This window comes from Synchiropus splendidus, chromosome 3 (genome assembly GCF_027744825.2).
Source record: "Synchiropus splendidus isolate RoL2022-P1 chromosome 3, RoL_Sspl_1.0, whole genome shotgun sequence".
Taxonomy (NCBI): Eukaryota; Metazoa; Chordata; class Actinopteri; order Syngnathiformes; family Callionymidae; genus Synchiropus; species Synchiropus splendidus.
The window spans coordinates 12,098,244-12,117,280 of record NC_071336.1 but is presented as its reverse complement, the minus strand read 5'-3'; the positions used below and the strand labels follow the sequence as shown (position 1 = coordinate 12,117,280).

Here is a 19,037-nt window from a genome sequence, read left to right as displayed (position 1 = left end):
ATACCTGGTTACACCTTTTCAGTATTCAGTAAAACACTGAACACACACACACACACACAAAACATATACTAAACATTATGATAAAACTGGATTGTATTTTTTTTTTACCAATATGAGCTAAATATAATTTAGAATATAGCCTTCTATATATAGATAAGTAATCATGTCACTGTCGCAGTAAACTTTGAACACAGTTACCCTTTCAGGGTTTCAGTTTATTGACAAAGTGAGCCGGGACTTTTGAGTGAAACATGCAGAGAGCAAATGGTTTTAAGGTCTGATATGAAATTATTAAAATGTCCACTAAGAGCAAAGCGATTTATTTATGATCGGGCATCTTCCGATTTCACCCCAATATCTGCTTCAATGAAATATTCGAGGAAAAAAAAACACGAACGCGTGCCATTCCACGCCGTTCCAGTGGGGGCACTGTTGCTCTACACCAGCCGCGCTGTTGAAGAGGGGGCGGAGGGGTAAGAGGGAGGGCACAAGGAGTCCACAGGTCCGAGTCTGGAGGAGGCGCTGGGGGACTCGCTACCGCCCCCTTTCAAATAAAATCCTGGAAGAATCACCCCCCCTGTCCGCCGGTGGGAGAATGAGAATTTCTCCTCCTCTTTCTCCGCCTCCTGCGCTGCGCGTGCGAGCCAGTGCGCGTGTGTCAGTCAGCGAGTGAGTGAGTGAGTGTGCGTGTCAGTGGGCTGCTGCCAGTCGCTGCACGGGGATTCAGAGCAGGAGCACTCAGGACCCGTCCACGCAGCAAGAGTCGCATCCACACGTCCTCTTCCAACTTGGCTGTTCGTGGATCTATCCCCTGGATCTTTCCCCGCTCGACTCACTCCCAGCAAGGATTTGAGGGTTTCAAGAGTCCGCGCGGGGACCATGGATGTCCGCGGACACCGGTGACACAGCTGTGCTTTTCCCCGTGGAAACGTTCCCGCTCACCTGGCGTGCTGTGCTGATCTCCCGGAGCTGCGACCGGGGAATGGGAGAGAAGCCCACGCAGTCTGGGTCGCGGAGAGAACAAGGGGACGTTGTTCGGGGACACCACCGGAGAGGAGTCCTCCAGCGACGCTGCTGAAATCCCCCCCGAGTGGATTTGTTCAGGGAATGTTGCGGGGTTGACAACCAGAACCCAGAGAAAGAATCACGCGTTTGGACCGGACAAGTTTGTCAGTGTTTGTTTTGGGGGCTGAATTTTGGATCCATGAGGATAAAAACTGCGGGATTCTCTCTTTAACTGCTTCACATCCACCTGCAGCGGCTTCCTTTGCTCCACACTTCTTGCCCAATGTGGCTGCAAATGTTGGGAATGCGGGTCGAGATGGCGTGCGGAGGAGCTGGGAATGGGATGGGAATCCTGCTGGTGCTGCTGCTGGATTTACTGGCGACCACAGCCAGCAACATGGAGCCCATCTACTGGAACTCGCTCAACGAAAGGTAGGAGCTCCCGCAACTCCCCGGGTGCGGAATTCCGAAGGGACACGGGGAATAGTGAGCCAGGAATTCTGGTCAAACGGCTCAGATTTGGGAATGGGATGTTGTAAGATGGCTGCAGGTGTGAGGGATCCGATATGTCACTTCACATCTGTCGCGTGGAATAGTAGATTGAAAAACAACTGTGCTATAGAATCTTACTGGAAAAAAAACATAGGAAAAGTTAAGAAAATGGCGACATTTATATAGAGCAAGTGCATTTACCAAAGTCATTCTAGTTTGTACTCGTGAAAAAAACGCCTTTCATTGAGGAGTGGTTGCACAATTATAAGATTTTCACGTTTCTGCGGTAAATCTTTGTTAATTAAAAAAAAAGATGTGAAAATAATGTTGTCATTTTGGCAGAAGAAAAGTTTTGAAGTCTGTTGTTATTTCCTTTGTCTTGTGTCATCTTTATTACCCAAGGGTTTGTTTGTAGTCAAAACAAAGAAGCTACGGTTGAAGTCTACAAAATGGCCTCAAGACGCTGTTTAAATATGTTATATATTGTTGCTAAAAGGTCAAGATGTCAACAATCGGGTCTGAATATTGTCATCATTTTCATATTTGCAGCCGTGCTGTTTTTTTCCCCCTCATGTTGGAAACAAAAGAGGATTTTTCCTGACTCAAATTCGTGTCCTGTCTTGTGCTGGATCACTCCAAAGTGCAACAGTTAGAAGCTCAATAAACAATGTGAAGGAAACATGACAAACATGAACGTCTCAGATGGAACGACGATTAAACCGTCTGCTGATTTCACTTGTGTTCACCTCCATTCGGACACCAATGTATGTGAAGCGCAGACAGACAACAAAGCTGTGTTGTTTGTTAACTTCCGTCACTCAGACAGAGAGGAGTTGTGGGTTCTGGCTGCTAGCAGATGGCAGACAAAGACTGGCAGCGGTTTTCTCTTAAATTTGAGTAATGTTTATGTCTTCAAAATAGCCAAAAAGAGTGAGCAAAGGACTGAAGTAGGAAGAATCTGGAGGGTCAAATGGAAGGAGTGTACAGCTCATGATGTCTTTTGGAAGTGATCCAGGACCACATTCATTCTTTACTTGGTTTTTGAAAGTTTTATAGTTTGCCAAAGTGTAGTTGTGCAGCACCAGTGAAACGTTGTGTGGAAGTGCACGGGAATACATCACTGGACACTCGGCTTGCTTTCATCACTTGAAATGTACATGAGGCTCACTGAAAGAACTCATGTCCACTCACTCTAATTGCCAATGTACTATTCACACTGGGGCAATGAAAAGGATCCAGTTGTTGATGGAGCAACTTGCTCCTCACTTTGCCAGTGACCCTGAGTTTTAGAAGGCTCTGGTGAAATGAAGGAAGAAGGGGCACTTTTGCGTCTGTCACTCAAACAAAGCATGAAAAGTGTTTCACCAGTGAAAGTTGGTATACAAATGCCGAAGAACCAGATAAGTCTGATGTATTAAGCATTCATTTTAGCAGTGAACTCCTCCTCAATTACCAGTTATTAACAAGGTACTGTAAGCTTGTTCTGCTGTCATTCCTACAGAAGGTCAGGTGGCGTATGATTGACAACAATGACATGTTAAAGTCACAGTTGAGTGTGACGCAGCTTTACTACACTACTTTTGAGGCAGATATCGAAGTATCATTGAGTAAAAAAGTAAATAAATCAAAATAAATCTGCCTGATGTGTTGTATCACAGTTGCGTGTTGCAAGTGATTGAAGTTGGAAGACGTGTCTCGTACTTTTCTTTGGACTGCATTGGTGTTTTCTGGAGTGTAGCTCATCGGCGTTGATAGATGAGTGTTGTGAGAGTTATTTTATGAAAGAGATTTTCTCCAGTATGATAAAGTATTAATGGTGTTGGACATGTGAAATCTAAATTCACTGTTTCAAGACGGTGGACAATCTGAAAACCCGCTTTGAAGCGCCATGTCTCTCAGTCAATGTTGCCACGAGAAACAAAGTTGATTTGCATTTTTGATTTGAGGCTGAATGAAAAACACAAATATTCTCTGCATGCAAGCAGGTCGTGACCTTCCGTCAGGGTTTATGAGATACTTGTGAGCATCTTTGATGTCGACCGCAAGGAGTTAATTTAATGTTCCGGGCGAGTGCTCGCTTCATTCCCCTGAAACAAACACCTCGCCTGGTTCCTGAGAAAAAAAGATTCCAAAAGAAATTAAAACCTTCATCTTGGTGCCAGAATTTACAGCTTTAATTTCCCCCATGAGGGAAATTGTTGGTTTTGTTTGGAACTGGTGTCTTTGGGTTGTAAATTAAATTTCAGGAGGATGACTAACACCTGACGGATATTTTCGGTGCGGCGCAACACTGGGAAGCACTGGTCAGTGGATATCGTGAGGCTGAGAGTCATGCGCTTTCAGATCTGCTGAGGCTTCTCCGTCTGAACTTAAAACTGAGCTGTGTGATACTTTGTAATTCCAGCTTTTCCCCTTTAAGATTTAACACGTCTATGCTAACAGCTATGTTGTTGTATAACCTTGTCTTTTCGAACACATTTTAAATGGAAAGCGCATTTCTGTCACATGTTGAAATTCCAAATGGTGTATTTGGGGAAAGAAAATATTCTACCCATAACGTCACACTGTTCTTTGATCAGAGCAATGGCTTGCTCTTGTGGGAGTATTTTCGTGTGGCTGCTTTGAATTGAAAACAGCCAGTAATGGAACATGGAGCAGAAACTCTGGTGGTGGACTATTGTTGTTGCTTCCATTTCACGCACAGTTCAGCCTTCACACCTGTGCTCACACATCCGTCCTGCTGTGGCCTGTCTGGTGTAGAAGGGCTGATTTCTCTATATATTTCTTCTGAAACATGACTGTACTGCGTCACCAGCAGTCGTATTTCCCTCACAATGGGGGTCACAGTGTGTCTCTTATGAGCCAGTTAGCAACATCACTAACATGTTACGAGTAAACACAAGTCCAGTCCAGACTTTCGTCATCAATACAGTCTGTCAACATTCATCTTTGTTGACCTTCTTCCATGTCCAGGCTGGTCCACGGCCACGGTAACTAAGACCTGTCGAGCCTTAACATTGTGGTGTCATAAACGCCTCTCATGGCTCCAATCTTTTCTTTCATTTCCTCTTGACTGAATTCCTTCAGCCACTTTTACCCCGGCACTTTTGTCTCCGCACTTAATTTTTTTGTCTTCTGTCAAGTGCGTTTCATCAAACCTGACCACTTGACAGACTTTTGTACCCTGTCGGTAACCGTCCTGTGTTGTGTCAGTCATCTTCTCTCAATGCTTGGGTTCACTAGTTCCTGCAACACATCAAAGGACAAGTTGATCAGGACATCAACTTGTCCTGTTGATGTGTTGCTTCCTTCCTTAAGAACACTTTATTTCTATTCATTTGGCTGTTAATCGCTTTATATTCTCTCATGGTTCCGACCTCGCAGTGGTGCCCAAGGGTATGTCTGTGCGCTTCAGGCAATCGCCTGAATGCCCCTGGCCCTCCCCCCCTCCGGCCTGTTATGTGTGTGGGCCCCTGCTCTGGATCAGCTATGAAGCCCTTAATGAGGCCTTTTTGCCAACATCGGGTGGATTTACAGAAGGAGGGAGCGCAGTTGGTCACAGGAGGCTGATTCCCTCTCCGGCGCTAACGGCTGCCGAGGCCTTCCCACTGATCCCACATCCTTCCCTGATGACACTCATTGTCGGGTAGCAAGTGAGAGGTTTAGCCTCTGAGCATGTCAGTCGTGTAAGTCCGACCACTGAGGGAGAAAAAACTGAAAAGAAAAATTGTCATTGTCGCTAGCTTGCAAGCGTTCAAGTGAGTCCGCATGGCCTGAACTGTAGGAGAGAGGACTCGGACCTGACCGCCGTCACCTTGCCAACCCCTGGACCTCCATGTCTTTGATGTTCCCATCGAATTGGCTTCTGCCGTAGCGAGCGATCTTCTGTCCTCCCATATCTCCCTCTCCTGTCATTTCCTGTCTGTCTTTATCTCCGCCTCGCTTCATCATGCCCCCTCCTGGCGCGCTGACCAGACGTAGCAAATTGGGAACATGTGTCACATCTAGGAGCTAATTATGATGCTGCGGATGATGACCATGCGAAGAGACGCTGGGTCTCCCTGCAAACTGCACTTGCAAGTCTTTCTTTTTTAAATGTAAAATTTGATCGGGAGATTTTTTTTTCTTTCTTGTGAGAATGAAAATTATCCAATGGCTGTTTTACAGCGTTAAATTAAAGTTCAGTGCAGGTTGTTGGCGGTGGTTCCCGTAGCATCCTACTTTATTGACTTCAGTTGAAGCACTGGTGGAAAGCTGCATCAGTGAATGATCAGTGGGAGGAGGTTCTGGAGTGGGAACAGTCTTGTGTTTAAGAGCTCTTTTCAAGTGTAACCTCAATGAAGCTTTAGTTCCGTTTAACGTCTGCACGTACCCCTCTGACCTGACTTAACTAAATCCTGCTATTCATCTGTACATGCCGAGTTATGGTGACCGGGACCTGATCCTGGGATGAATCGCAAAAACCGCAATATGACCAATAAACACAATCCCGGGGCGGCCGGATGAGATGGCGATGTGTTCGTGTGTCATTTTGAACCACTCCTGAAGTCGCACTAATCCAGGTCTGAAGGGGTCACATGTGACCCAGCATCAGTTGGCGGATTGCCCCCAGTGACTGCACACACACAAACACACACACACACTCATTAGCTTGCTTCCCAGCACCTCCGCTCTAAGACGGATCATCCAGTCCTCTTGGCAGATTTTTTCGCTGGGCGGGGTCAAACTTCTCTGCTGGTGACGGGACAGAGACGTGCTCTGTTGGCAGGTGTGCATGCGTGCTAATGTCTCTGCGTGCGGAAAAGGTGGTGCAGATCGCTTCACCGCAGGGGTCCCGAGGTGCTGCCGTCTTTCCAGGAAGATTCAAGTCTGTGTGCCGCACCTTTCAAGTGTCATTTTGGTTGGGTGTTTACAGAACATCAGGGCTGCTGTTTGACTCAAGTTTGTTGTGCAATCCTGACCATCGTAACTTGGATTGTTGTAGACGCACTCTTGACTTCTGACATGTTTTGTTTGCTTCAGCTGCAGGTGATATGAGAATAGCTTCTTCTTGAATCCATACTATTGGACCATTTTACAGTGTAAAATTCTGGTAGCAGGGTGACCTTGACACCAACCAAAGGGTCAAGAGGCCAAATCATATCAAGAAATGGCTACATCCTCTTAAGAAGTCATGTGTGTGAAGTGTTCTAAAGAGCAGAAAAACATCTGTATTATACTCGACTACTCTAACCTGAATCACATCCTCTTACGCACAACTGACTGAATCCACTTGGTGTGTTCTAAATCTGCTTTGCAGCTCAGGTGGTTTGTGTGTCGGTTTACTGCTACGTCAGATGTCGCTATGTTGTTAGTCATCCAGTTCTCTGCGCTTGACACGGTCTTGCGTGCGGTCGTCTCGGATATCGAAGGTGTTATGAGCCAACTGTCTGTTCGATTGTTTGTCTTGTGGGTAGGTTGTCCAGTGTTGCGTTTGTCTGGCCTCTGGTTATTTGTCTAGTTGGTTGTGTGTCGTATGGGTTCCCTGTCTACTTGGTTGTCAGTTGTGTGGTTGTTTTTGTCTTGTGATAGTGAGTTGGCTGTCTGCTGGTTGTCTAACAGTTTTGCCCCTGGCTGAAGTTCTGTGTTTGCATTTTTGAACTCTGAAGATCTATGCAGATGCAAAGTTTAGGCAAATGTTTCTCAGAATCTTTGTGTGCGTGTGTGCAAACATGAACTTTATGTAAAGGAGTGTTGCCGGCAAACACCGCCGTTAGCGGCTTGATGGTTCCTCCAGACGTTTCCTCTCGCACTTTTGCACGCTCACGTTCTCATAATCAGACTATATTGGGGCGAAATTCGGGGCCTGCAGATTAGCGAGCGCGACACATCTGGCTACGGCATTAGTTGAACACGGTTGTCACGGTAACTGCCTGAACTTGGCTCCCGTTGCGTGGAAAATCTTTCGCCGTCTCCTGGTTCTGTTTAATATGAAGTCGTATTGACGTTCCAAATGTGTGATTAGTTCTGAGCGGGACTTCGGCGGAGGGGGAGGCTTGGTAACGAAAATGTTCTCTGTCCGCGGAAGCAGGGATCAAAGGGAATTTGAAGAGTACAGTTTCAGGCAGAGAGTGAATTTCACAATCAGCGGAAGAAGACGTGTAGCGCAGGTGTTGACTTCATCGACCTTGTGCTGATTATTAATGATGCGACTTACGCACTCACATTCACACTCGCTGGCGAACACACATTATTTGGCAGATGAAAAATATTATTGCTCCCAGGGTTGGAAATGTTCCAAGTAGAATACCTCCACCCTCTTTCTCACTCTCCTCCCCACCTCCTGCGCCTCTTTGTCTTCACACACTCCTTCACTTCTCTAATCCTCCTCCATGTCTTTTGTTCTCCTCTCTAGACCTCCACTCAAATTCATTCCTGCACGCCTTTGGATCAGGTTGCAGCGAACCGCTGGGCGCTGAACTTCGTTCTCGTCCTCCTCCTTTTTTCTCCTCCTCCATCTGCTCCTTTTCTTTCTTGGCAGGTGGTTCGGTCCTCCTCATTTCATCACCTCCTTCCAGCAACCTCTGAAGCACAGAAGAACACACACACATACTACACCCAGATGGACCCCCCCCTTTCCTTACTTCGTCACAAAGAATGCAGCAGCGCTACGTGGGGGGTGCAGTAGGGGTGTGGTCCAGCTATAGCCCCTCCCCCACCTTGCTCTCCGTTGTGTTCTTTTGTATTGTGCTTGATGGATGAGTGGACCCGAGTGGGTCACTTTCACTGACATCTGGAGTTCTGCCTGAGCGTGATGTTTCTTTCACATTTTCATGGCTTTGTGTTTGAACAGAACTTCACTGAAGAAAGGCTGTGAATTACTACAAACTACCAGGAGATTCAGTAACGGCTCAGGTTGTCATCAACAGAGTAAAGCAGTAGAAAAAAACGGTGACGGGAGAAGAAATGGTCATATCAGAATGCATCTCCGTTTATCACTTCAAAACCGTAGATGTTGATAAACTACAACAGGAACGTATAACTTCGGACCTTTGAGCGCTCATGAGTCACCTGGTATGTGAAGTAGAAATACAAATTTCACAGCGCTAACTAAGTAAAAAACAATATTTACTGGAACAGATATTACGGAATAATCAAGTGGATCGTGTGCAACTTTTAAAGAAATACTTGAAGATGCTACTGAAATGTTCCTCTGTGAGAGACAGAATGGTCAGTGCAACGTAGCTGTTAGCTCAATAACCGACTTTGTTGATTAACCTTGCTGAAAACTGTTTTTTATGTCTTTATTCAATAATCAGTTTACAGCACAGAAATGCCACCATTTCCTCGCAAATATAAACCTAATGAATTCCCTTCAAGCTGATCATCTTGTTCACTTCTGTTAATTATGTGTTTTGTACGAGTGTTTCTGCGTGCGTCGGTGCTTTGTCTCAGCATTTCATCTTATTATCAGTGATAATTTAATCGTAAACGCTTTCCTCTCGAGCCGACGCTGGTTGCCACAGCGATCTACCAGAACAAGCCTCTTGTCAGGGTTTGAGGGCCTCGGTGTGCGTGTATGTCTGGCGTGTGTCATGCGTGGGCGAGAACACTTGTTGGCTTGCCCTGCGTGGGTTTGTGTAACCCCACCCCCTGCTGCCTGACCCCGCCCCCTCAAACAGCATCCCTGAATTGGTGGCAGAAACAAAACAAGTTATTGTGGGCGATGGAAACAACAGAACCTGGCCTGGACCACTTGACCTCTTCTGGGGACGGGTGATGAGGTGGTGATGAGTGGGTTGTAAACCAGGGGTGGATAATCCCTCCAGTCATGGTACCCCAAACCCCCCGGCCCTCTTCTCTGACTCTAACGTGGCGCGCTGAGCTGTCAATCACTCAACAAAGCTGTCTGTAAGGGGATTAGCAACCAGCGGACCCTTCCCCTCCTCCACTCCTCACCGCCGTGTCCCTCTCAGGACTCGTCTCACACGCATTTCTGGCTTCACATCTCAAACCTGTCCATCAGTCCTCCTGGTCCAAGTCCGTCCCCTTTGCACAGGTTTGGCTCTGCTACCTGGAGCTTAGTTTATCTCTCCCCCCGCACTGGTCCTCCTGCTGGCCTGCCTAAGCCCAAAGTCCCCCAAACTCGCCAGTATCTCATCGCCACACCTGGAGGTTCCTGCTCACCTGGTCAAAACACACAAGCACTCTCTCACGCAGTTAATACAGAGCAGAGCAAATAAAGTCAGCACGTTTGTGGACTTTATTTCTTAACTCAGATGGATCAGTCTTCCACTTTGTCTGCCAGCTTCTGTGTGACTGGACTCTCACTGTGACCGTCTGCAAGGCCCTGACTGTGAGCCTCTCAACTAAATGCCTTGATGCCTTGTTTGGTTTTAAAATGAAGACAGACTTAATCAAATGAATAAAATACCACAATATTGCATTTAAATGCTGTGAAAACTTCTACTTACTTTAGAATGTAGTAGTTATTAATTGAACATGCAAATGAACCAAATGTTGAAATGAAAAGTCCAGTAGTTTGTGAACTGAACATATCCATTAAGCAACACTGATTTCCAAAACAGATTTCCTCCAAGCCCAACGCTTTTTCATATAATTAACAGAGAACACATTGTCTCATCAATGGAAGTACACAAGTACGCGACATCCACATCCAAACAAATGCCAGCCCCAGACCAATTATCTTTTCCATCTGCAGGTGTTGAACGTTGCCCTGCCTCCTCCACTATCTATGAATCCATCAGTCCGTTAAAAACAAAAACTCACTTTTCCTCAGCTCCGACTCGTTCGGCCACTTCCTGTTTTTCCACTTCTCATGCTGATAAAGCAATCCAGTCCGACCAGCAAATCCACTGGTCCGATGCTGGACATTAGATGGGTTAATCTGCCTCAATCCAATGAATAATCTTGCTGCCCTAATCTGTTGTCAAGTGGTCCAAGGCTGCTCTGTGAAATCCACAGAACCGAGATTGAAGGTCAAAGATTAACCTTCAATTTAAGTTGCCTTCTTCTGATAATTCAGAGAAAATACCCTGTCATGGTGCTGCTTCGCGTTTGTGCCATCTTAAGATACCACGTCTACTTTATTTTTTGAATAAGTTGTGTACACACTATTAACTTTACCTTTCGAATACACATGGACAAAAATGCTGCAATGAGCCCTCTGATGTAAATGAGATTCTTAACAAAGGAGAAGCAAAACAACTGAACATTTCCTCGGATATTGGTCTCCTAAAATACATAGATTTTTTTAAAAATAATTTGCTTTTTTAAGAAGCTTAAAATGTGCGGGTTGTTGATTTGGATATAAAAGGTGTACGAGTTTATTTTAGTGAATGAACTGTTAAAAAGCCAAACTGAGGAAGTTGTTCCTCTCTGCTGAAGTTGGACAGGAGCTCTGATGCGTGTTTTATCTTGTCAATCTGGCTTTGAATTCAACCGGGGTCAGGTCCACTTCCTTTAGTCTTTGAGTGACAACTTGCAGTCAAGAGGACCGGGTCCAGGCCTGGGTCCTGTGGCCAATGTTTTTTTTTTGGGAGGGAATTCTTAAATAAGAAACAAAATAAGCAGAAGGATGTGATTTCCAGATGTGGTGCCAATGATGAGGAGACGATATGAGACACGAGCAAGATGACCAGAGAAGTGAGGAGAGGTGACAGTGAGATGGACTCCCTGGAGGGACGTGTGAAGGGGGCGGGGGAGCAGATTAAAAACATGTGCTGATCGTGCTGACAGTCAGAAGGGCGAATACACTTGTGCAGTTAGAGGCTGAGATCCATTCTTTGACCAGGAGTCCTTTAGTTGTCAGCCAAATGGCTGGGATGTTTCTGAAACGGGCGTTTCTTATAGAGAAATGCAAAGACAAAAGTGTTTTTGTCAAGTGGAGGCCACTTCCATGCCAGGCAGCGCCATGGTTATTCATAATATCTCAGTGGTTAATATCTTTTTGCATTATTGATATATTGTGAAGCTCTACTTCACACATTGTGAGAGAGAATCTGCTCAAGAGCCCAATACACACTCACACACCTCTGAGCATACAACAAGGGAATAATAGACTGAAAGAATTCTCTGAGATAAAAAACGATGCACTGAATGGACGAAGCTGAGAGGGATAGAAAGTATTATTAATTTATACACACTCACACACACACACACGCACACAATGGAGGTAGAGATAATCCATCCTGCGGTATGAAATCCAGCAATTAACCGTTTCTTCGAAGCAGCTCTTCACATTCTTGCTCTTGTGTTGTCCAGCATTCTCTCGCTGCCTTCCGATAACTTACTTAATCTGTTTTCATCTTTCTTCCGTCCCTCCCGCGGGTCCTCTATTCGCCTCTCTGTGGGTTCTGTGTGCTCTCTCTCTAATCCTCTTGCATTTCTTCCACACCTATGGACCAGCGTAAGCCGGGCAACATCCTGCCAAGACAAACCCGCCAAGACGTGCACACACCCACATTGCTGTTTCTATTCACCAAGGGATGTTTAAATAATCCAAAATGTGGTTCTTCAAAAGTGGACCAAGATTTTAATCCGTCCATTTCATCCTTTTACACTGAACGCCGACCTACTAACCTAACCCCTCACACCCTGGCACTACCCCACTAGAGCCCTACTTCCCTCTCCAGCTTGAACCTTCTGTCGATATAGCATCGCTATTTCAGTTTGGATCTGAGCCGAGATCATTATCAGGATTGAAATCTGGATCGACATCTTGCCACTAGAGATGGGAATCTGAATGAGGATGAGATTTAGGATTAGCCAGCAGGTTAAGGTTAAGATCAAACTCTCTATTGAAGCTAAAAATAGCGTAGGAATTTCGTGGAGGCTCGTGCTTGAAAGTTTGGAACCGGGATTGCGACTGAAGTTTGGATCGGTTTTAGAACCACGATAAGGGTCAGTGTTGAGATCCAAATCAGATGCCAATTTCCTTCAAGGTCAAAATTAAGGTTGGGGTTAAAATCAAACTGTTGAAAGCTGGAATTTGGAAGTGAATTCCATTTCAGAACCTTGGATGGGAGTTCTAGTCACAGGTGTGATGGGATTAAGGATCGCTGTTTGAATTTGGGTTGGAGTCAGAATCAGGAGGTGTGATGCCCATGGGCTTGAGACGGAGCAAAATGAACAGCCACTGCTCTCTAATACAAGGTTCACTTCTCGAGCAAACACACATGCTGCTCGCCGTCCTACATAGATGCATCACACGCTCGGGTTCCAGCGTTGTGTATGTTTGTATTTGGCGTCCGTCTGGTCCATGGAATTTGGCAGAACGGTCTCATCTGGCACAGGAATAAAGGAGGGCGTCCCATAGCGAGGGATTACACACACTTACATCCACTGGCACATCCCTCCGCTTTAGGAAATGCAAAGCCACACACGGGCACATTTGGGGAGTTTGCACAGACGCTCGCTTATGAGTTTGTATAAATTGATTAGCATAAATAAACACACAGTTCCCTGTGCATCAAAGTTGATGTCAGAAAGGGCGAGGATCTCAGCCTCGCTCTCATTCTGGTGGATGTCGCTTCCCCCTCTGGCCATGTCTTGTTGTGCACCTTATATTTTCGAATCCTGCTCGCGGAAGCTTTTACACTTGGCTTTAAAGGGAGGGGGGTCTCTGGAGCCGGACTCGCACCCAACAGGAAGTGAAACGTGTCGCGTGTAATGAGCCTGCTGACGGCGCCGCAGCTCCAGAAGCCCACCACTGTACACTGAGTCTTTGTCCGTCAAGTGGAACGTAGCTTTGAGGGGGCCGGACTTTGTTGGGATCTGATTGACAGGTGTGCCTGACCTTTCGCACCTCTCTACTGCTTCTCTCGTCGCTGCAGACGCTCTTAGACGGGCCCCGAGTGGAAACCTGATTCTGTCTTTTCTCCCTTACCCCTTTTCAAAACCTCCCAATTACAGCGACTACGCTCCCCCCCGCCCCCTCCTCCTGCCCCCTCCCTCTATTCTTAACAAGCAATCTCGTTAATGTCAGGCCTCCTCACTTGCTCTCTCAGCCTCTCGGACCCTTCAGAGATATGAAGCGATGTGGAGGTGCTGGTGGAAAAAAGCCAGAGCCTCGGCAGTAATGGTCCACAAGTGTGTGAGATTACAGCACCGGTTTCAGGGGGGACGTAATTATACGCTGCGCCGCCTGTCAGAGAGAATGAGATGAGAGAGGGGCCATGTTTAGTGACGGGCCACTGAGAGACCACTGAGGCGAGAGCCACGACAGCGACCACTAAAGTCTACTGCCCAACCTAAAGGTCTGTGTGTGTGTGTGTGTGTGTGTGTGTGTGTGAATACTAGAGCGGCTTCACACCAGGAAACATTATAAATCCACATGTGGGAGAAATACCCTCCAGTTCACCCCCAGGCGCTGGGCTCAGTCCCGCTGGGACCTCCTGGAAGGTTGAGGAAGTAAATGTTCTGGACAGTGAATCAGCATGTTAATCAGTAAGTCACAGCAGGGCAGTGGACCGGTCCTGGATCTACTGGATCTGGTTGGGAAACTTGTTGGAATCACAATCTTATTTACTATTACTTCTTTCACTATATACAAAATAGGGATGGCTGACATGGACAAAAAAAAACCTGTCATGATAAGCCACATCAGCGATAAGGATAAATACATTTTCATTCTATTCCATGTGTTGGACTCACTACAGTCTCTCTTGAAACTGTTTTATCATTAAACTTATTAGAGTTTGTCTCCAACAATATCATTTGTGTATGTTTAAATATAGTAGTTCATTAAGTGAAGAGATGAGAAATTCAATAAGCGGATGTCTTTCACGAATGTTCACCGCAGTGTTTCAGCAGGAGACCCTGCATGTGTTGCTATGAACCCAGGTAGACGACCACGTCAGAAAACCTATTACAACCACTAAAACAAACACCAATCCAGAGGCTCAGTCGACCAATGTCATTGGCAAAGGTTTCCTATATTAAAAATAAGTTTAAAACTACGATCGTGAACTAACGTCCACCAAACTCTCCACAACTGTCACACGTCAGCCGTAAAGCGCTGCAGAGCTGGAGAGCACGGCACCGTCACGGCGTGGTGGTATTCATGCAAGTCTAATGCAGCAAGTGTGCCGCGTGTTTATCGAATTTATCGGGATATACGAAATTGTTTTTGGCAGAACATCGTTTACGATAAGTTATGGCCCATCTCTCATACGTGATGTTGTGTTTTTTTTTTACTCAACATATCAAAGATTAAACAACAACTCTCATAAATAAAATCCTACATTATAAGGTCAAAGACAAACAAGGACTATGGTGCAAATCTTGGTAGCCATGGAACTCACTTTGCCTCCTTACAATAGCACATCAATCGATGAGTACTATTGGCCTATTGACTCCAAGATGTCGGGGGTTTCGCTGATGTCAAGTTTAACTGCTGGTTAGATGCTAGATCTACTTGCATTTCTATTCTGCCGCGTCCATCCAATGATTGACAGGTGACCTATTGTGGGATGGCTCTGCCCCTTGAGGAAAGATATAGATTATTCGATTTCCGTTGTCTGACATCTGTGTGTGTCAGTGTGTGGGTGCGTGCGTGCGCACGTGTGGGTGGTGTACTAGCATGCAACATTAGTTCTGCTCCAACTGATGTGTTAATTAGTCGGCCAAGTGCAAAGATAATTAATGGGAATCATGATGAACATGTGTGTGTGGGTCTCTGTCATAACAGGCTGCATCAGGTTGGGGGGGCATTTAACACATCTAATCATGCTGGCAGGCCTGAGAAACCACATTAACACGCACATGCACAACAGGCAAGAGTCATGAAGGCTGCAGATTTCCCCTGCAGACTCTTGACTTGTGTGTCAGTGTTTGTCTCTCGCTGCACGTTTTGTTGCGAGCCGACAACCTGTCCAGAGTGTCCCCACCGCTCGCCTGATGTCAGCAGGGATTGGCACCAACACCACAGTGACCAAGGTCAAGTGAATGAAAATGTTAAGGGAGCTTTGGATTGTCTATTGTTTCTTATATTCTTCCATTTCATTGTGGTAGCAGATATTTTTAGCAATTTAATTTGGGGGCGAATGTAGCCTGTGACGTTGTTCGTATTTACAACCACATGAAGTCCATGATCCATTTATAACTACGCCTGATGCAAGTTTGAGTCAGAGCAAAGAGGCTACCCTAAACAGTAAACTTCTTCCAGCAGTTATTCGGGAAAACCAATGTGACGGAGTATGACTGAGTGTCCGAGCACTTCCTGTCTTGCGCCATGCGTCTACGATGTTGTTCTATCCGTGATCTCCCAAAGCTACGGATACCATGTTTTCACATCTGACCTTGTGTCACTTATTTCCGCTCCAACCTTTGCTCACTTCTGGATTAGACTCAGATAGTTCCTGACTTCCGACCTATACAGGACAGCCCACTGTTACTGGTATGTTCTGAGAAGTAGAGAACTTAATCCTCATTCCTGCAGCTTCTCACCTTTCTGCAACGACGGAGCTGAAAAAGGCCACATCGTCTGCGAAAAGGCCAGATCCTGAGTCCACTTAACCAAGAACCTCTAAACTACCAGTGTCTGGTGACAACTTTCAGTTCTGCCTCCGTGAGCTCGACGCCAACATCCGGTCCGAGACCACAAAACCCAAGATTACATATATAAAAGATTGGCAGCGTCATCACTTCCTGTGGCAGAACTGCTCCGCCGAGCGCGAGCCAGCTGCTGTGGATTGGTGCAGGTGCTAACACATGACACGCCGTACCCCCAATGAGACATATCACAGAGAGAGAAATGGAGGTGGGGTGATGAGGGGCAGACATACCAACACACACCCTGCATGTGTGTAATGGCGTGTGTGTGTGTTAGCGTGTGTGCTAATCAGCTTTGTCTGGCTGGGTGCGCAGTCAGCACTCCGGCCTGACCCCTGACCTCTGATGATGGCAGCGGAACACTGAAACGGTGGAGAGTCCAGCTGCTCCTAAAGCTGGGCTAGCTGTTGGTTAGCATTCCTGAGATCACTGCCATGCAAGCCTTTTAACACAATGTTTCTTTTTTGAGGAAGTGATAAAGATGACAATGAAATTAGAGGGGAAAATTGTTGAACCAGCCGCTCAATATACAAAACAAATATTATAACGCAGCTGTCAGAACACTTTTATTTCCTCTTAACTTCAGAATTTTGGGGCTCTGCTTAAATACTTTTTTATAGTGCAGTGAAGATGAGTAACTGTCTGGAACATGAGTGGGATCAGCACACCTGTTAGAGTCATTTTAGGAAATAAAGAAAATAACATTTCAGGGGCTCAAAACAGGGACAGCAGACATCCCTGCATGATTGTATTGACTGTCTCCTCATGTATCCTTGCCCTGTGCCTAAGAACTGGCTGCTGGCTTGTGGGTTCCCACCTAAGTCTCTTGTCATTCACCGGATGGGATTCATTGTCTGTTCTTTCCACCGTGCCCTTGATGTGATACATTATGACCTATATTTAAAGGCCGCATCACAGAGGTGAAGATATTTTTGGTAGGATCTTGACCTTAAAAGTCTATTAAACTTTTGATGTTAAAAATAAATAAATTGAGAATGAAATGAATAAGAAAAAAAAAACATTTTGGGAAAGAATTTCAGTTTGTTTAGTTCAACAAATTCACTCCTCCTCTCCCGTACCCGTTTCCAATCAACAAGTAGTTCTTTTTTCAGCGTCTTTGATGTTGGCCTGCTGAGACGTTCCTGCTTCTTACATCGTCAGCCAGCGCACTCCTCTGGCCCCCGACTCTGGGCCCCCTGACTCAGGCCCCTGAGCGGCAAAAGGAGGGAATCAAACCATATTTTTAGACTCTTTGATTTCTCATTATTATGTTTCTGTCTTTTTATCTTTGTTTTGGTGTGAAACACAAACACACAGACACACACGTGCACACACACGCTCATGCACGCTCACACACGCGCACCTCTCTTCCCCAGCTGCCTCTTGTCTATTTATTCCTCGAGTCTAAGATTCTTTATTTATTTTACTTGAAGCTTCCTAATGCAAATATGAACTGGAGCATCATGGGAGAGAGAGTGTGTGTGTATGTATGCGTTTGCCCTAATGTGTGTATGTGAGTGTGTGTGCATGTGTGTATGGGGTGAGTAATAGAGCCAGAGTCCTTATCTGTCACCAGAGAGCTTCCTGGCTCTCTCTCAGCTGTCAATCATCCAGCCCAGGAGACATACATTGGCTTCAAACACCGAGTGTGAGGAAGAAGGAGAATGTGAGGGGCGGGGAGGTGCAGGATGAGGAGTCAGGTGTGTTTGAGAATTGAAGGACGAAAGAACAAAAGTTGTGGTTGAAGGAGCAAGAGAAGCAGATGGGAGACGCTTAGCTGAGACAAACTAATAACTGCAGTGGTGGGGCAGTGCATCATCAATGAGATGCTCGGAGTAGAGCTGTGCTTTCTTTCCATATAGGACCTGGTTAGGATTGTCGCTAGGGCTGTGTATTGGAAGGTATCTTGATACCTGACACGGGAGTGGTGATAGAGTACATTGTGATATATTGCAATACTGTAATAATCAGCCATATGTTGTAATAAGATCCATCACCTTACGGGGGGATCAGTCCAGTTAGAGTTTCAGCTAAATTCACATGTTTTGAAAAAAACAAAAAAACAGGAGGAAAAATGGGGCATCTCTGGAGCTTTCTGCCTAGAAGTAGGACGTCCAATATTCAGTACCAAGTGTTTCCGAGACGTCCCTGCTAACTAAAAGCCTGTAACGTGTCTGGATGCATGATGTTTTTATTCTCCGTTTTGGTGCCCTGTGTTGAAACACTCTTACTGGTGACACGGAGGCAGTCATGCGAATTGTGTTCGGGTCTGACTGTTGATCAAACCAGGGTGGGCCTCTGGAGTCTCCACAATCCCGGGTCAGGTCAGGCTCCAGCACTTGAGCATTTTTGTCTGAGCTCCTAAATCTTCCTTCACTCATGAACCACAGGACTAAGGTGGGAAACTATAGAGGGTTTGAATCCCAAATGACTTCAAGATGGTTCCACTGACCTCACAAGGATGTAGGATTTGACTCCTGAAACCCTGGGAACGTAAGAACTATGTATTCATTTAGGTTCAGAATCATTGAGGAGTCACAGGACTGGTGAAAGTTCACAGTATGACCAGAAGCAGGCTCCCAGTCCCAATGAATCACAGTCATGCTCCTGTGCTAACCTCAAACGAAAAATAAGTGGTCCCTTTAACCATGGAGCCATATTAGTTGTGTAATATCTACAGGTAAGGGGTCATTATTACTGAAAACTACAGTCTTTTTCCCTATTATTTTAGCAAGTTAATCCTGAATCCAAGGTTAGCTTGTTGTGCCATAACTGTATTGTGTGCTGCTTTTTCCCACCTAAAAAGAAACAACGACCGGCTGCTTTTGGTTCATAACTTTAGATGTAAGATGCATCATCTTTAGTGTTACTGGCTGTTTTTGCTCTGTTCTATTGTCATTCATACACTTTATAATAATAAGGTCATACAGGTCTATGGCCCCCCATAAAGGGCTTTGTTATTTAGTTTGTTCATAGCCAACAAATGG

General features: G+C 45.7%; 1 protein-coding gene across 1 annotated transcript in view; it reads left to right on the top strand.

Annotated features, from left to right (window-relative positions):
* Positions 1–565: 565 nt before the first annotated feature.
* efnb3b (ephrin-B3b) overlaps positions 566–19,037 on the top strand; it is a 56,993-nt gene continuing 38,521 nt past the window's right edge. The window contains exon 1 of the mRNA XM_053858562.1: positions 566–1,437. Coding sequence (XP_053714537.1) covers positions 1,289–1,437 — 149 coding nt within the window. The 5' untranslated portion in view covers positions 566–1,288. The remainder of the gene's footprint in view (positions 1,438–19,037) is intronic.